Source organism: Brassica napus, chromosome A9 (genome assembly GCF_020379485.1).
Source record: "Brassica napus cultivar Da-Ae chromosome A9, Da-Ae, whole genome shotgun sequence".
In the NCBI taxonomy this organism is placed as follows: domain Eukaryota; kingdom Viridiplantae; phylum Streptophyta; class Magnoliopsida; order Brassicales; family Brassicaceae; genus Brassica; species Brassica napus.
Window position 1 is genome coordinate 24729141 of NC_063442.1, and position 12866 is coordinate 24742006.

A 12866-nucleotide genomic window follows, 5' to 3' on the forward strand; every position below is an offset into this window, starting at 1 on the left:
TTTCTCGCTAAGTTACGACGAATTGGCGAGGAAATATGCGTTACGACAAACGAGTAACGATGAAACGTTTTTCCTCGCTAATTCCTCGTAATGTCTCTTTTACGACGAACTCACGAGGAATACCGCAATCGTTAATCTTATGTTTTCTTGTAGTGTTGTATCCATTATATAATTTTGGACCATTTAGATAAATAAACTAAAGTATATTAATTTCATATTTACTAGAGTACATTAGGTATGATTTATAAACATATAAAATTCATTGGCGTTAGATTCACTATTGTTTGATCTGTTTTTGTTACATCACTATTGTTTAGTCTGTTTTTTTTCTTACATCACTATTTGTTTGGTCTGTTTCGAAAACTATATTACACAACAAAAATTAAAATTATAAAGTAGAGAGAGACTGTTGAATTGGAGAGAAAAGAGAGTGGGAGGAAGATGTCAAGGCTGGTCCAGCTCAAATCGGGTAAAACTATCAAAATTCCAATTTTGTCCTTTGTTTTGCGAAAATCTGATTGTAACATACCCTACCAATAAGACAACGCCACGTGAACACAATAGACATGATGGTGGGAGAGGACAACAACATGGGATAGGCACATGAATTTGTGTTTATTTTATATATTATTTTCAATTTTAACCAAAAAAAGAAAAAAAATCAATAGGTTCACTGGCAATGAGATGTATGCGGATCCAAATTTAACTTTTAAAGCCCTCCTTCCATATAATAATAATAATACAAATAAAATTTAATGTTAATAAAAATATGTGGACCCTTTTAAATATAAAAAGAAAAGAAAAAGAGAGGTGAAGAAAAGTGGGTTTAACAATTATTTGCTGCAAAGTTAGAAGAGGCTCAGCTTTATTAACTTCTGTTTGCTTTCATTCTCTCTATCTATCTATCATCATCCTCGTAATCCTCATCTCTCCTTTCTAACACCTAGTTGCAGTAAAAATAAGGCTGCTTCTTTCTCTTCCTCCATAGTCAATGGTTTTATGAAGAAGCCGTGAGAGAGAGAGTGTGTGTGTGTAGAATAAAAGAGTGGTGGATTCAAATCAGGACTGGTGAATCTAGAGATGGAGCAAGGAGCTGGAGGAGGTAATGAAGTGGTGGAGGAAGCTTCACCAATCAGCTCAAGACCCCCGGCTAATATGGAAGAGCTAATGAGATTCTCAGCGGCGGCGGATGACGGTGGAGGGTTGGGAGGAAGCTCGTCTTCTTCGTCGGGGAACAGATGGCCGAGAGAAGAAACGCTTGCGCTTCTCAGGATCCGATCTGAAATGGATTCTACTTTCCGTGACGCCACTCTCAAAGCCCCTCTTTGGGAACACGTTTCCAGGTTTCTCTCTCTCTCCTCCATTACTTCTTGAGTTCTCATCAATGGTGTTTCTCTATCTGCATGTGTTTCCAACGCTTACTTTTTTATTTTATTTTATTTTTGCTGTTACTTATAAATAATAAATAATATATTCGAGATCAAGCATCTTCACCATCCCAAGAAAATTAAAGAACTGTTTGTTTATACAGCAAGAAAGGCTCATGAGTTTCTGGGACGTTTTAGATTTTACGATCCCAATACTCTTTTTTTTTGTAATTATTCCGATCGAACAGTACGTATTAATTTTCCAGCTAGCAATGAAAAAAAAAAGGACAGAAACTGAGGTTTGATGTTTGAATGGCACACAGGAAGCTGTTGGAGTTAGGCTACAAACGCAGTGCTAAGAAATGCAAAGAGAAATTCGAAAACGTTCAGAAATACTACAAACGCACTAAAGAAACGCGCGGTGGTCGGCATGACGGTAAAGCTTACAAGTTCTTCTCTCAGCTCGAAGCTCTCAACACTACTCCTCCTTCCTCTTCTCTCGACGCCACTCCTCTCTCCGTCGCCAATCCCATCCAACCGCCTCCTTCTTCATCTCATTTCCCAGTCTTCCCTCTACCGCAGACCCAACCGCACACTGTCTCTTTTACACCCAATGTACCTCCTCCTCCTCCTCCAATGGGTCCCACCTTTCCCGGAGCGACCTTCTCCTCTCACAGCTCATCGACGGCTTCAGGAATGGGGTCTGATGATGAAGATATTATGGACGTGGATCAGGCGGGTCCCAGCAGCCGCAAACGCAAACGTGGTAACCGGGGAGGCGGCAAGATGATGGAATTATTCGATGGTTTGGTGAGGCAGGTGATGCAGAAGCAAGCGGCTATGCAGAGGAGCTTTCTTGAAGCCCTTGAGAAGAGAGAACAAGAGCGTCTCCATCGTGAAGAAGCTTGGAAACGCCAAGAGATGTCTCGTTTAGCTCGGGAACACGAGATCATGTCTCAAGAACGAGCCGCTTCTGCTTCTCGCGATGCCGCAATCATCTCACTGATTCAGAAAATCACTGGCCACACTATTCAGTTACCTCCTTCTTTCTCATCACAACCGTCTCCCCCGCCGCCACCCGCAGCTAAACGCCCTTCATCACAACCACCTCAACTACAACCAATAATGGCCATTCCACAACAACAGGTTCTTCCTCCTCCTCCTCCTCAACCACAACAAGAGGTGATCATGAGCTCTGATCAATCGTCGCCCTCATCATCGCGGTGGCCAAAGGCGGAGATTCTTGCGCTTATAAACTTGAGAAGCGGAATGGAACCAAGGTACCAAGACAATGTCCCTAAAGGACTTTTATGGGAAGAGATCTCATCTTCCATGAAGAGAATGGGATACAACAGAAACGCAAAGAGATGCAAAGAGAAATGGGAAAACATCAACAAATACTACAAGAAAGTTAAAGAAAGCAACAAGGAACGTCCTCAAGATGCCAAGACCTGTCCCTACTTTCACCGCCTCGATCTTCTTTACCGCAACAAAGTACTTGGAACCGGTGGCAGTTCTAGTGCGTCTGCTCTACCTCATCAAGACCAAATATCAACGGTACAAAAGCAGAGTCCGGTCTCTGCAGTGAAGCCCCCACAAGGAGTTGTTACCGTCGGGTCAGCTTCAAGCGAGGAAGAAGAACCTAGAGAGGAAAGTCCACAAGGAACAGAGAAGGTACAAACTTTGCTTTTCATTTCCAAAATGTTAGTTGCTTTTGTTTCTTAATAACTAAAAATCTTGATTTGTTGTAATTGAAGCCAGAAGACCTTGTGATGAAAGAGCTGATGCAACACCAACAACAAGATTCAATGATAAGTGAGTATGAAAAAATTGAGGAGTCTCACAATTATAATAACATGGAAGAAGAAGAGGAAGAGGAAGAGGAAGAGGAGATGGATGAAGAACTAGACGAGGATGAGAAATCTGCGGCTTATGAGGTTGCATTTCAGAGCCCTGCAAACAGAGGAGGCAATGGCCACACCGAGCCACCTTTCTTGACAATGGTTCAGTAAATCTTAATCACTGTTTCTGAATTTCCCTCGTCCCAAGAAAATGTACTTATGTGTGCATAGTTTCTAAACAACACCCCCAAAAACACAAAACACCATCTGACACCAGAAACTGAAAATCAAGGTCTCATCAATCTTGATTTCCAGTGAATACAATTCTTTCTTCACATTCTTTCCCTTTGTTTCTTTTCTTTCTCGCTGTCTCTTGTTTGTTTCTCGGTTCTTTGTTTTCTTCTTAAACACATACACACCCACCCACCCTCATGAACAAAAACTCTAGCTAAAGGTCTTTTAGTTTATTTGGAGTTGTAATTTATCAGCAAGTCTCAATCTTTTTTTTTTCTTCTTTAAACATTTGTTGATTGGTTAATTGGGGAATAAAGAGTCTTTTTTTTTCCTTGAGGAGACCTAAGATTTCAAAAACAAGGAGATACTGTAAATCTTTATTTCTTTATGGTGTTTTAAAGCATTTATTTTTACTTTATTTCTGCTGCTTTGACTTGATAGATGAAAAAGATTGGCTTATTCATATTCACTTTGCTTCTGTTTTTTTTCTTTGACTGAGAAGAGACTCACTCAAAGCCATAGCTTGAGAAAGAGGAGAAGAGAAGAAAGAATATGTGTTTTATGTTATATCCCTTTTGCGGCGCCCACAAAGACACAAACCGATAAGCCATTTATTCATTTGTGTCACGATCAGTTAAATAGAGTCACTCAAAGTTTTGTTCTTTTGTTTCAACTTTCACCCTTTTTATTTTATTTTCATTATAATCAAAAGCATGTGCAGCTTTTGTACTTACAACGACAAGACTCGTGCCACTTTCATTGTTCATCTTCTGTTTGTTGCTTTTTAATACCTTCAAAAGCTGTTTCAGAATATTATTGATTTTTACTGCAATACTAATCATATATAGAGGAAACCCCCTTTAAAAAAATACAGAAAATCATAAAAGCTGGTTATACGAATGGAGAGAATATACAAACATGGACTGAGACAGCATGATCATACCAAAAAAAAAGAAAGAAAGAAAAGATTCTGTATCTTTTTGATAGAGAGAGTAATAATGGAGGAAATGGGTACAGGTAAGAAAGAGTAAACACCACTTTGATTGCCAACTTGCTTTCACCTCTTTGTGTCTTACACAGCTGCCCCAACGTGCAATCATTTATATATGTCTATATGTATCTAATTATACATATATTACAATGTAATGCTTGTGTATAAAATACACCAAGAGCCTGTCCTACCCATGTGCATTTGTTGTTTTCTTTATTCATTACACTTTATACTCTTCTTTATTTTTTTTGTTTAATTACGTATATTTAGGGTAACTCTAAAACAACCCAACATGTAATCAACAGTTTCACATGTTGATCCCACCATAAACTCAAAAGTTTAAGATCTGTTTTTAAGTCCCTCACATGTAGTTTCCTTTTTGATTAGGCTTTAGCTAACTTTTCTTGTCTACAAATCTATAATGTCATTTTGATTATGAGGTTCATACCATAGAACGAAAATTTTTTCATATTAAATTTTTTAAAAAAATTTGGGAGATTATCCTTCGCACAAGACTTGAACAAGGTACATACTTAGATTCTTAATCGGTCATTCGGGGGTTTTTGTTCACTATGTCAATTCTTCGCTAATATTTTATATTTTTAATAAACAGTCTAGTTATATCTCCAAAACCGAGTAAAATCAATCTGGCTCGATCAGTATCTCAAAGGGTATGGTGTACAAGTTGAGCTTTAAACAAAAAATAAAGGAGTTTTTAAGATTAAAGAGTTTGATTACCGCTTACGCAACGAAACTATAAACAAAAACACGTAACACACTCCAGCCTTAAAGCCTTTTGCAAAAAAAAAAAACACACTCCAGCCTCCGGTTCGAAGATAATATAGGTTCATAACCTTTTTTCCGTCAACAGATCCAGAACTTATTGGGTGAACAAAAATACTTATAAATATATAAGGCTAAATTTCCTTAACTATTTTTTGTTTATGTTTATTTTTTGTTTTTGTTTCAAAAATAGTATCTAGAAGTCAGATATTACCAAAATGAGTTTAATTAAAAGATAACAATTATATCCTCATCTATCATTTTAACTAATTATTTATTAAATAAATAAAATAAATGAATAACTAAAAATGCAAAATAAAATATTTAAAAAATCTATTTTTTTTAGAATTTTCTCCAATTTTGTTTTTTTCAATTTTTTTTTTTATTTTTTTTAAGAAATGAATTTTCTTTAAAAAAGTTTAGGGAAAACTTTCTGAGTATGATATCTTCTTGAATTTGATTTTAGAAACTTTCCTGATCTTTCTGAATTTGTAATTTTGTTTTACAAAGTTGAGAATGCTTTCATAAATGTCTAAATAGAATTATTTGAAAGTAACTTGTATGTATATTAAAAAAATTCTTCCCAAATTTGTATGTCATTTTTCTTAATTTGATATATGTTCATATTTAGAAAAGTATTACTCAATATATAACATCTATCAAACATTACAAAGATGATTTAAAATATATTTAATATCTTTACTAGATTTTGACCCGCGCTTAAAAGCGCGGGTTCTTTTATTATAACAAAGTTTGATATAAATTAGTATTTTGTGATTGTTTTATATTATTATGTTACAAAGTCGACTTATATAAAAGAACTAATTTTTTTAAAAAAATTATATAATTCATGAATTACTTTATTTGAAATTCTGTATAAATCTTATGTAATTCTCTCGTACGCATGGGTATTTTACATGGACCCCAAAAACCAAACCAAAATCAACTCGAAAATACTGGTTCACGTTCACGTCGGGTCCAGAGAAATGTTTGTGTATATTAGATATATTTGTGTATTTTGGATATGTTTTTGATATACATATATTTTTAAGTTTTTGGTTTGAATTTGCGGGTATAGTTTTGGATTTCGAGTAAAAATTCAAATTTTAAAAATATATTTTTGGGTATTCAGATACAATTTTGAGTATTTTTTTGGTTCCTCGGTCAAATTTCGAGTACAGTTTTAGGTTTTTTGAGTATTTTCTGATTTTTCGGGTATTTGTTTAGATTTTGGATATTTTTCGTGTTTCGAGTATTTTTATGTTTATCGATTTTTATTTGAGTTCTAAATATCTGAACGGATCTATACCCGTTACGTACAAAAAATAACATATATTTTATAGGTATTTGAATTATGGAGTCGAAACCATCCATATCCGAAAGAAACCGATCCAAACCCAAATAATTTTTTTTCTAAATACCTAATTAGGTCCAAAAACTCCAGACCTAGCAAAATTCATTGATTCGTTTTATAAAATTTTGGGTGGAAAATACTTTTCAGGTTTGATCAATAATGTTTAATAGGACATGGCTCATTTATATTTCAAAAATTGATTTCGTAAAAAAATTTTGATCTAATGGAGGAGGATGGTATATATGACAATGACCCCTACATATTGAAATTTCGGTGCCGTTTATATGTATATATGTTAAATTGAAGGAAGTTGATTTAAGTAAAATAACATTTGAAACATTTCATATATGTTGTTATGATCTTATTAAAGTGGGTGAGATTTATTTAAATGTTAGAAGATATTATTTGGTTGCTATATAATAGGGGATAGTTATTAATATTTAGTTGTGTACAATAGGTTAGACTTAAAAATAAATAGGTGCAACAATCTTGTATAAGTAGATTTTGGAGGACTCCTTCGTATTGATAAAATTTAGATATCAAATTTATGATGTTCATCCAAAATCTTTTGGAAGATGTTCTACATATTTAAGAATACTTTATTCAATATATATATATATAATATAAATCTAATAAGATATTCGTAAATATATATATTCATAAAAATTGTTATATAAACATATTTAAGAATGTACGTATCTATACTATTATTTGCAAAGTAAATTTTTGGAATCGAGTTCTCACGTTAAAAGTTAAAGCGGTTAATATCTATAATACCCTTAATGAATTTTCTAAATAATTAATTATATAATCAAAAACGAATTTTAATTAATAATATTAACTTTTTGGAAAATAAGATAATTCTTATATATTGTGTTGTTATCTTAAAACATATTTTTCAATTATAAAATTTAAAAATAAACTATAAAAAAATTATAATAAATTCAGTGGTTAAAGTCAATGTTATCTTTAATAAATTTTAATTAATCTATACTATTATTTGCGAAGTAAATTTTTGGAGTCGAGCTCTCACGTTAAAAGTTAGAGCGGTTAATATCTATAATACCCTTAATGAATTTTATATATAATTAATTATATAACCAAAAACGAATTTTAATTAATAATATTAACTTTTTGGAAAATAAGATAATTCTTATATATTGTGTTGTTATCTTAAAACATATTTTTCAATTATAAAATTTAAAAATAAACTATAAAACAATTATAATAAATTCAGTGGTTAAAGTCAATGTTATCTTTAATAAATTTTAATTAAACATATATATTTAATTAGATTTTTGTCATATATATATATATATATATATATGTTTGATTTAATTTTTTTGAAAACATAAATAATAAGTTATTATGATAGTTTTTGAATTAATAAAAAATAAACTAATAAATATTTGTTAAACGATTAAGCCCGCATATGCGGGCAAGACACCTAGTTTCAAATAAAATCTACGAAGATTTTTCAAAATTTTATGAAAATAGTATATATATTTATCAATATTTTCATAAATTTCATGAAAATATTATAATTATCAAAGTATTTATATATGGAAATTCATGAAAATATAATTCACATTCAGAAAAGTCTTAGTAAACTCAAATCTAGGAAGATATCATGCATACTAAAGGTCTTCCTAATTTTTTTAAAAGAAAAATCGTTTACTAGACAAAAAAATTTTAAAAGGTTTTGAAATTTTTTTGAACTTCTTTTAAAAATATGAAAATTTCAAGTTTTTTCCGGAAAAAAAAATTGATTTTCTCGGAAAACAAAAATTTTGACTTTTTTTTTCAAAAATAAAAATTTGAAATTTAAAAATAAAAATAAAAATATTCATTTTTTAAAGTATTTATTTATTTATAGTATCTTTATAAAATAAATGTATAACTGTCATGTACTTTAATAAAACTGTTGGTTATATTAATCTTTGCATGCTATATTTGTAATAAAAATCTTTTTAGTGTTATTCTAGATAATCATCAAAATATTATTAATGAAACAATGTACTGAGGTTATCGTTTAAAACCTTAACGAGGAAGCTACCTTTTTCAAACTAGTGTTAAGTTCCAAGCACAAAGACATACAAATCAGTCAACGACAATCTATTGAGAATCTAATGACTAGAAACCCAACAAATGTTTGTTGAAAAATCTACAAAACCCAACCCATCAACTATCAATTCCCACTTCCATTTACATAAAAAGAAAGGGTCAATTTCCTTTTTTCAAGAACCTTAGGTACTTGTGCCCCAAGCAAACAAAATTTATCAAGTAAAAATAAATAATGGGGAGAAAGATCCGAAGTTGGGAACTATGAAGCTGTAGTCAATATAAGTAAAGCAGTTTAATCAAGCTCCGCTCTGCTTTTACTTCTCTTCATCTTAGCCTTGAATCTCGACTTAACCATCAATGTCTCTACTGTGTTTATGAAGTTTCCAACGGCCATCACAACCAGAAGAATGCCACAGATCAACACCTGCCACAGCATTCATGTTATCATCAGAAAACCATTGTGATAAAAAAAAAAGTATTTAAGATAAGCTTGCTTGGAAATGAGTAACAAGACCAGCCAGGGAGTGAGTTTTCGATATCCATTAGTTAACTAGTGCCTCCATCACGTTCTTTTTTTTTATTTTTGTGTGGGGTCAAACTGGTCCGTGAATAGACCAGTGAAGATAACGCAAAAAAGTGCTAGCAGAAAAGAGATTAATATACCTGCCACTCGGCGACTACCCCAGTTAACGCTGTCCTTAGTAACTGCAGACCAACGTATGCTTCAAAGCCCTGAGTTTTACCAAAAGTATAATACAAACACGTTAACATACAATAGGAAAAAACAACCTCATCTGACGCTTCCTTTGGATTGAGGGGAAGTAAGGACATCATAGATCTTTGTTTTACTTAGTATATATATATATATATATATATATATATCTTCAAAGAGATATTTGAGTTCCATATATATCCTTATGGAAGTCAGTAGATACAATCACTAGTAACCACACAAGCTTGGTTTATGGTGCATGAAGCTTCAAGATGCTTTAAGCATACGTTCATAACCTCAATGCGAAACTGATTTCGCAAAAAAAAGGTGAAACGGTTACCTGTAAAGTGAACAAAAGAGGACATAACAGCCATAATTGCCCATCTACTCCAGCCGTTTCTCCCCATACAACGTCCATTCTCTTAGCCTGAAAATGACCAGCAATGAAATGTTTTTACAGCCAGGCGTACAGGGTTTGGAGCAGAGATAAATGTAAAATAGAATGGCACCTTTCCAAGTGCAATGCGAGTGTATAATCGTTGGCGCTGATATCTATTTTGCAGAAGCATCGCAACACCTTGCATCATAGCCCATTGGAGGAAAAGACGGACTCCTTTCTGTCAAAGATTTTGAATGATCCATCAACATTTTGTACTTGGTAGACTTTACTCTGCATATATGATAATGATAGTAATCAATACCTGCTTCTGAACACAGTTTGGTTGACCTTTGATTTCCCAAGTGAGACTGACAAGGGCCATAGCCATGGCACAATAATGATGATAAAGCCACCTATAAAAAAAGCATACCAGCCCAGAGGATTAAGTCATTTCCAATCCACAGGAGGGTGGGTATGTATGTTAATCAGAATTAGCCAAAACTAACGAATCGCTTGAGCTAAAAATCATCAACACACCAATGCGTTCAGTAATATCCTGGAAATGATAAAAGGATCAGATTTCTACTTGGCAGCAAAAATAAGCCACTTGTTCAGCAGCATTCCCATATACATTTTAGAGGAATATTAAACAGCGGCTGCATTACATTTCCTATAGAAAAACTAACATCCATTCAATCCTTATGCCTCAAAAAGGCTTTTGCAGAGATCCAAAAAACAGAGGCAAAACACCCTAAAGTTAATAATAAAAAAAAAGGAGTGTCTGCAGCAGACAGAACCTAACTAACGGAAAGAGAGACTATCACCAAAAGATAAACGAACCCCACTTCCAAAGGAAGGAACATGAAAATGAACGTAGAACCTAAGATCAACATACAATATATCATAACATATCATGTGATCTCTAGCAATAGCATAGCAAATGCATCACCTAGAATAATTAAAATTTTGACAGAGTGGATGATAAGGGATAAAAGCAATCATAAGAGTACCAGGAACGGATGTCACTCCCGTTGGCTCTCAATATGTTCTCTCGCATAGCCAAACCAGCATAAAGGAACAGAAGCCAAGCCTGATTGATAAAAAGGGAGATCACAATAAGTTGATACAAGAATCTAAAATCAAGGGGTAGAGAATACCTCGTAGAGCTGAACAGGGAAAGCAGGCAAACATCCACCCCAGACATAAGATCTCAGGGTCAAAAGTATTGCTGGGAAAACAAGAAAAAGAAGAGCCGTCCTATCCTATTCCCATTATAAAAAAACAAATTCACGTTATGAAGAGACATGACAATGGAGAGGGGGAGTAAAAGCAAAAAAACACTAACTCTGTAGCTATTGTATTCTTCTTTGACTTTAAGCTGTATATCTTTCCTCGAGGCTCGAACATTGACAGGTCCCAAGAACATTCTTACAAAGCGTCCTGAAGAGAAAGGATCAAATCATTTACTACAAAACAGAAGTGAATAAGAGAGAGAGAGAGAGAGAGAGAGAGAGAGAGAGAGAGAGAAACCTTGAGGTTTGGAGGGGAGGAAGGAGGAAGAGTCCCCATCGGCAAGCATGCATCTAGCTCGTTGCAGATCCTCCTCCAGCTGCAAAGATTGAAACTTTTTTTATTTACAAGATTCGATAGAGATCAAAAGGGGATGTGAAGAATAATGCCTTGTCGAAGAGCTTGGGATCGAGATGCTTGTCGGAGACGAGGGTGGAGTGTAGGCGGGTGATTGATGCCTCGACGGCGGAGGATCTCTTGCGGAGAGAGAGCTCTTCGTGGGATGAAGAAGCCACGAATGAGGTGGCTGAGTCGTGGAGGTCCTTCACCTGCTCCACGATACGTCTCACTTCTTCTTCAACCTCCATGGTCTCTGATGCGATCTGTCCGGACGAGGGAGGCAGAGTTGGAAAGGGAACGATTTTGTAGAGATGGCGGAACTAAAGGTTGGGGTTGATTTGATGTTTCTCAAATTGACGAGGTCCTTAGTTGCAATTATGGATCAAATCGCACGCATCTTTTGATTCTTTCTTCTTGCTCTTTCTAATAAACCTTAATTCATAATAAAAAAACAAATGATACTATTTCATGTCGGCATGATGGCAAAAGTTAAAATAAACGTTGAATAAAAGAAAGTTGATAATTTCTTGAGAAAGTTCATCATTTCAAGTTTATGTGAAAGTTGATATTTCTTGAGAAAGCTGAACATTTCAAGTTCATTCGAAAAAGTTGATCATTTCTTGGTATTTTCTAAATATTGATGTTTCAGTTATTCCTAGAGTAACAGATTCATTCTTCAGCAATAAAATGTTATGAACCAAAATATTCATAAGAAAATATAACAAGTGTAAGTTTCGAAAAAAAAAAAATATATATATATATATATATAACAAGTGTATATTTTCCAAGAAAGAAGATTCACTATTTCTAGAATCAACTGAAACAAAATTCAATTAAACTCATACCGCTATGAATGCACTGAACATCACTTGGAAGTAAGAATCCCCTATGTCACGAAACAATGAGCTGCCCAAAAAAGTTCCAAACAAGAATGATAAATTGAGTGTTGCTTGACGTTATTTATAAAATCACATGGACATGGCAACGTTTTGGAGAAAACAACATTTAAAAAAAAAAAAATAATCCAAGCCAACCTAATGCCTAAAAGTTGCCTAATACGATTATACGAGACTACGAGTATATAGCTAACTTTGTTCCGGTGGCTATAAAAAAAGCTAACCTTGTTCGTTAAATCAATTGTTTATCATAAGCCCAACTAAAATAGATAGGACAAGTCTACCCAAAGCCCAGAATCTGTAGAATTCTTTTCAGAAAATTCTCTCATATAAGAGATGTCCATATACTAACATGAATCGATTGATGGTTGAAGACGAGTCTTTCTCGAAAATAGAGATGATGTGAAAAACAATCAAATCAGCAAAAGAGTGGCATGCAGCATTGCCACCCCAAAAATCGAAACAAACATCTGCTTCAACTAAAGATTGTTCCGCTATGGATCTTCTTCCCCAGATATTGATAAACGTCTCTCTTGTATACTCGAATGCTGCATGGAATACTCCTTCAATGGCAGGTGGTTTTGGTTGGCTGGGCACATACTCCACAGGATCAATA

At 33.9% G+C, this 12866-nt stretch overlaps 2 protein-coding genes across 3 annotated transcripts; one reads left to right on the forward strand and one right to left on the reverse strand.

Annotated features, from left to right (window-relative positions):
- The first annotated feature begins 814 nt into the window (after nucleotides 1-814).
- LOC106421150 (trihelix transcription factor GTL1-like) lies at nucleotides 815-3860 on the forward strand. 2 transcript variants are annotated; one of them, XM_013861993.3, is made up of 3 exons: nucleotides 815-1343; nucleotides 1691-3041; nucleotides 3129-3860. In XM_013861993.3, the coding sequence occupies exons 1-3, from the start codon at nucleotides 1081-1083 to the stop codon at nucleotides 3138-3140; spliced, it is 1626 nt and encodes a 541-aa protein (XP_013717447.1). In that variant the 5' UTR covers nucleotides 815-1080; the 3' UTR covers nucleotides 3141-3860. The 2 variants fall into 2 exon arrangements, with proteins under 2 accessions (XP_013717447.1, XP_013717446.1); XM_013861992.3 differs by having other exon boundaries at nucleotides 817-1343; nucleotides 3125-3860.
- Nucleotides 3861-8670: 4810 nt separating this feature from the next.
- On the reverse strand, nucleotides 8671-12321 carry LOC106421153 (transmembrane protein 120 homolog). The gene is made up of 11 exons (XM_013861994.3): nucleotides 12200-12321; nucleotides 11405-11786; nucleotides 11256-11334; nucleotides 11071-11165; nucleotides 10883-10987; nucleotides 10736-10815; nucleotides 10048-10138; nucleotides 9856-9963; nucleotides 9687-9773; nucleotides 9298-9366; nucleotides 8671-9058 (listed from the first exon to the last, which is right to left on the reverse strand). Exons 2-11 carry the CDS (start codon nucleotides 11600-11602, stop codon nucleotides 8927-8929), a joined length of 1044 nt encoding a protein of 347 aa, XP_013717448.1. The 5' UTR covers nucleotides 11603-11786; nucleotides 12200-12321; the 3' UTR covers nucleotides 8671-8926.
- Between the last annotated feature and the right edge of the window lie 545 nt (nucleotides 12322-12866).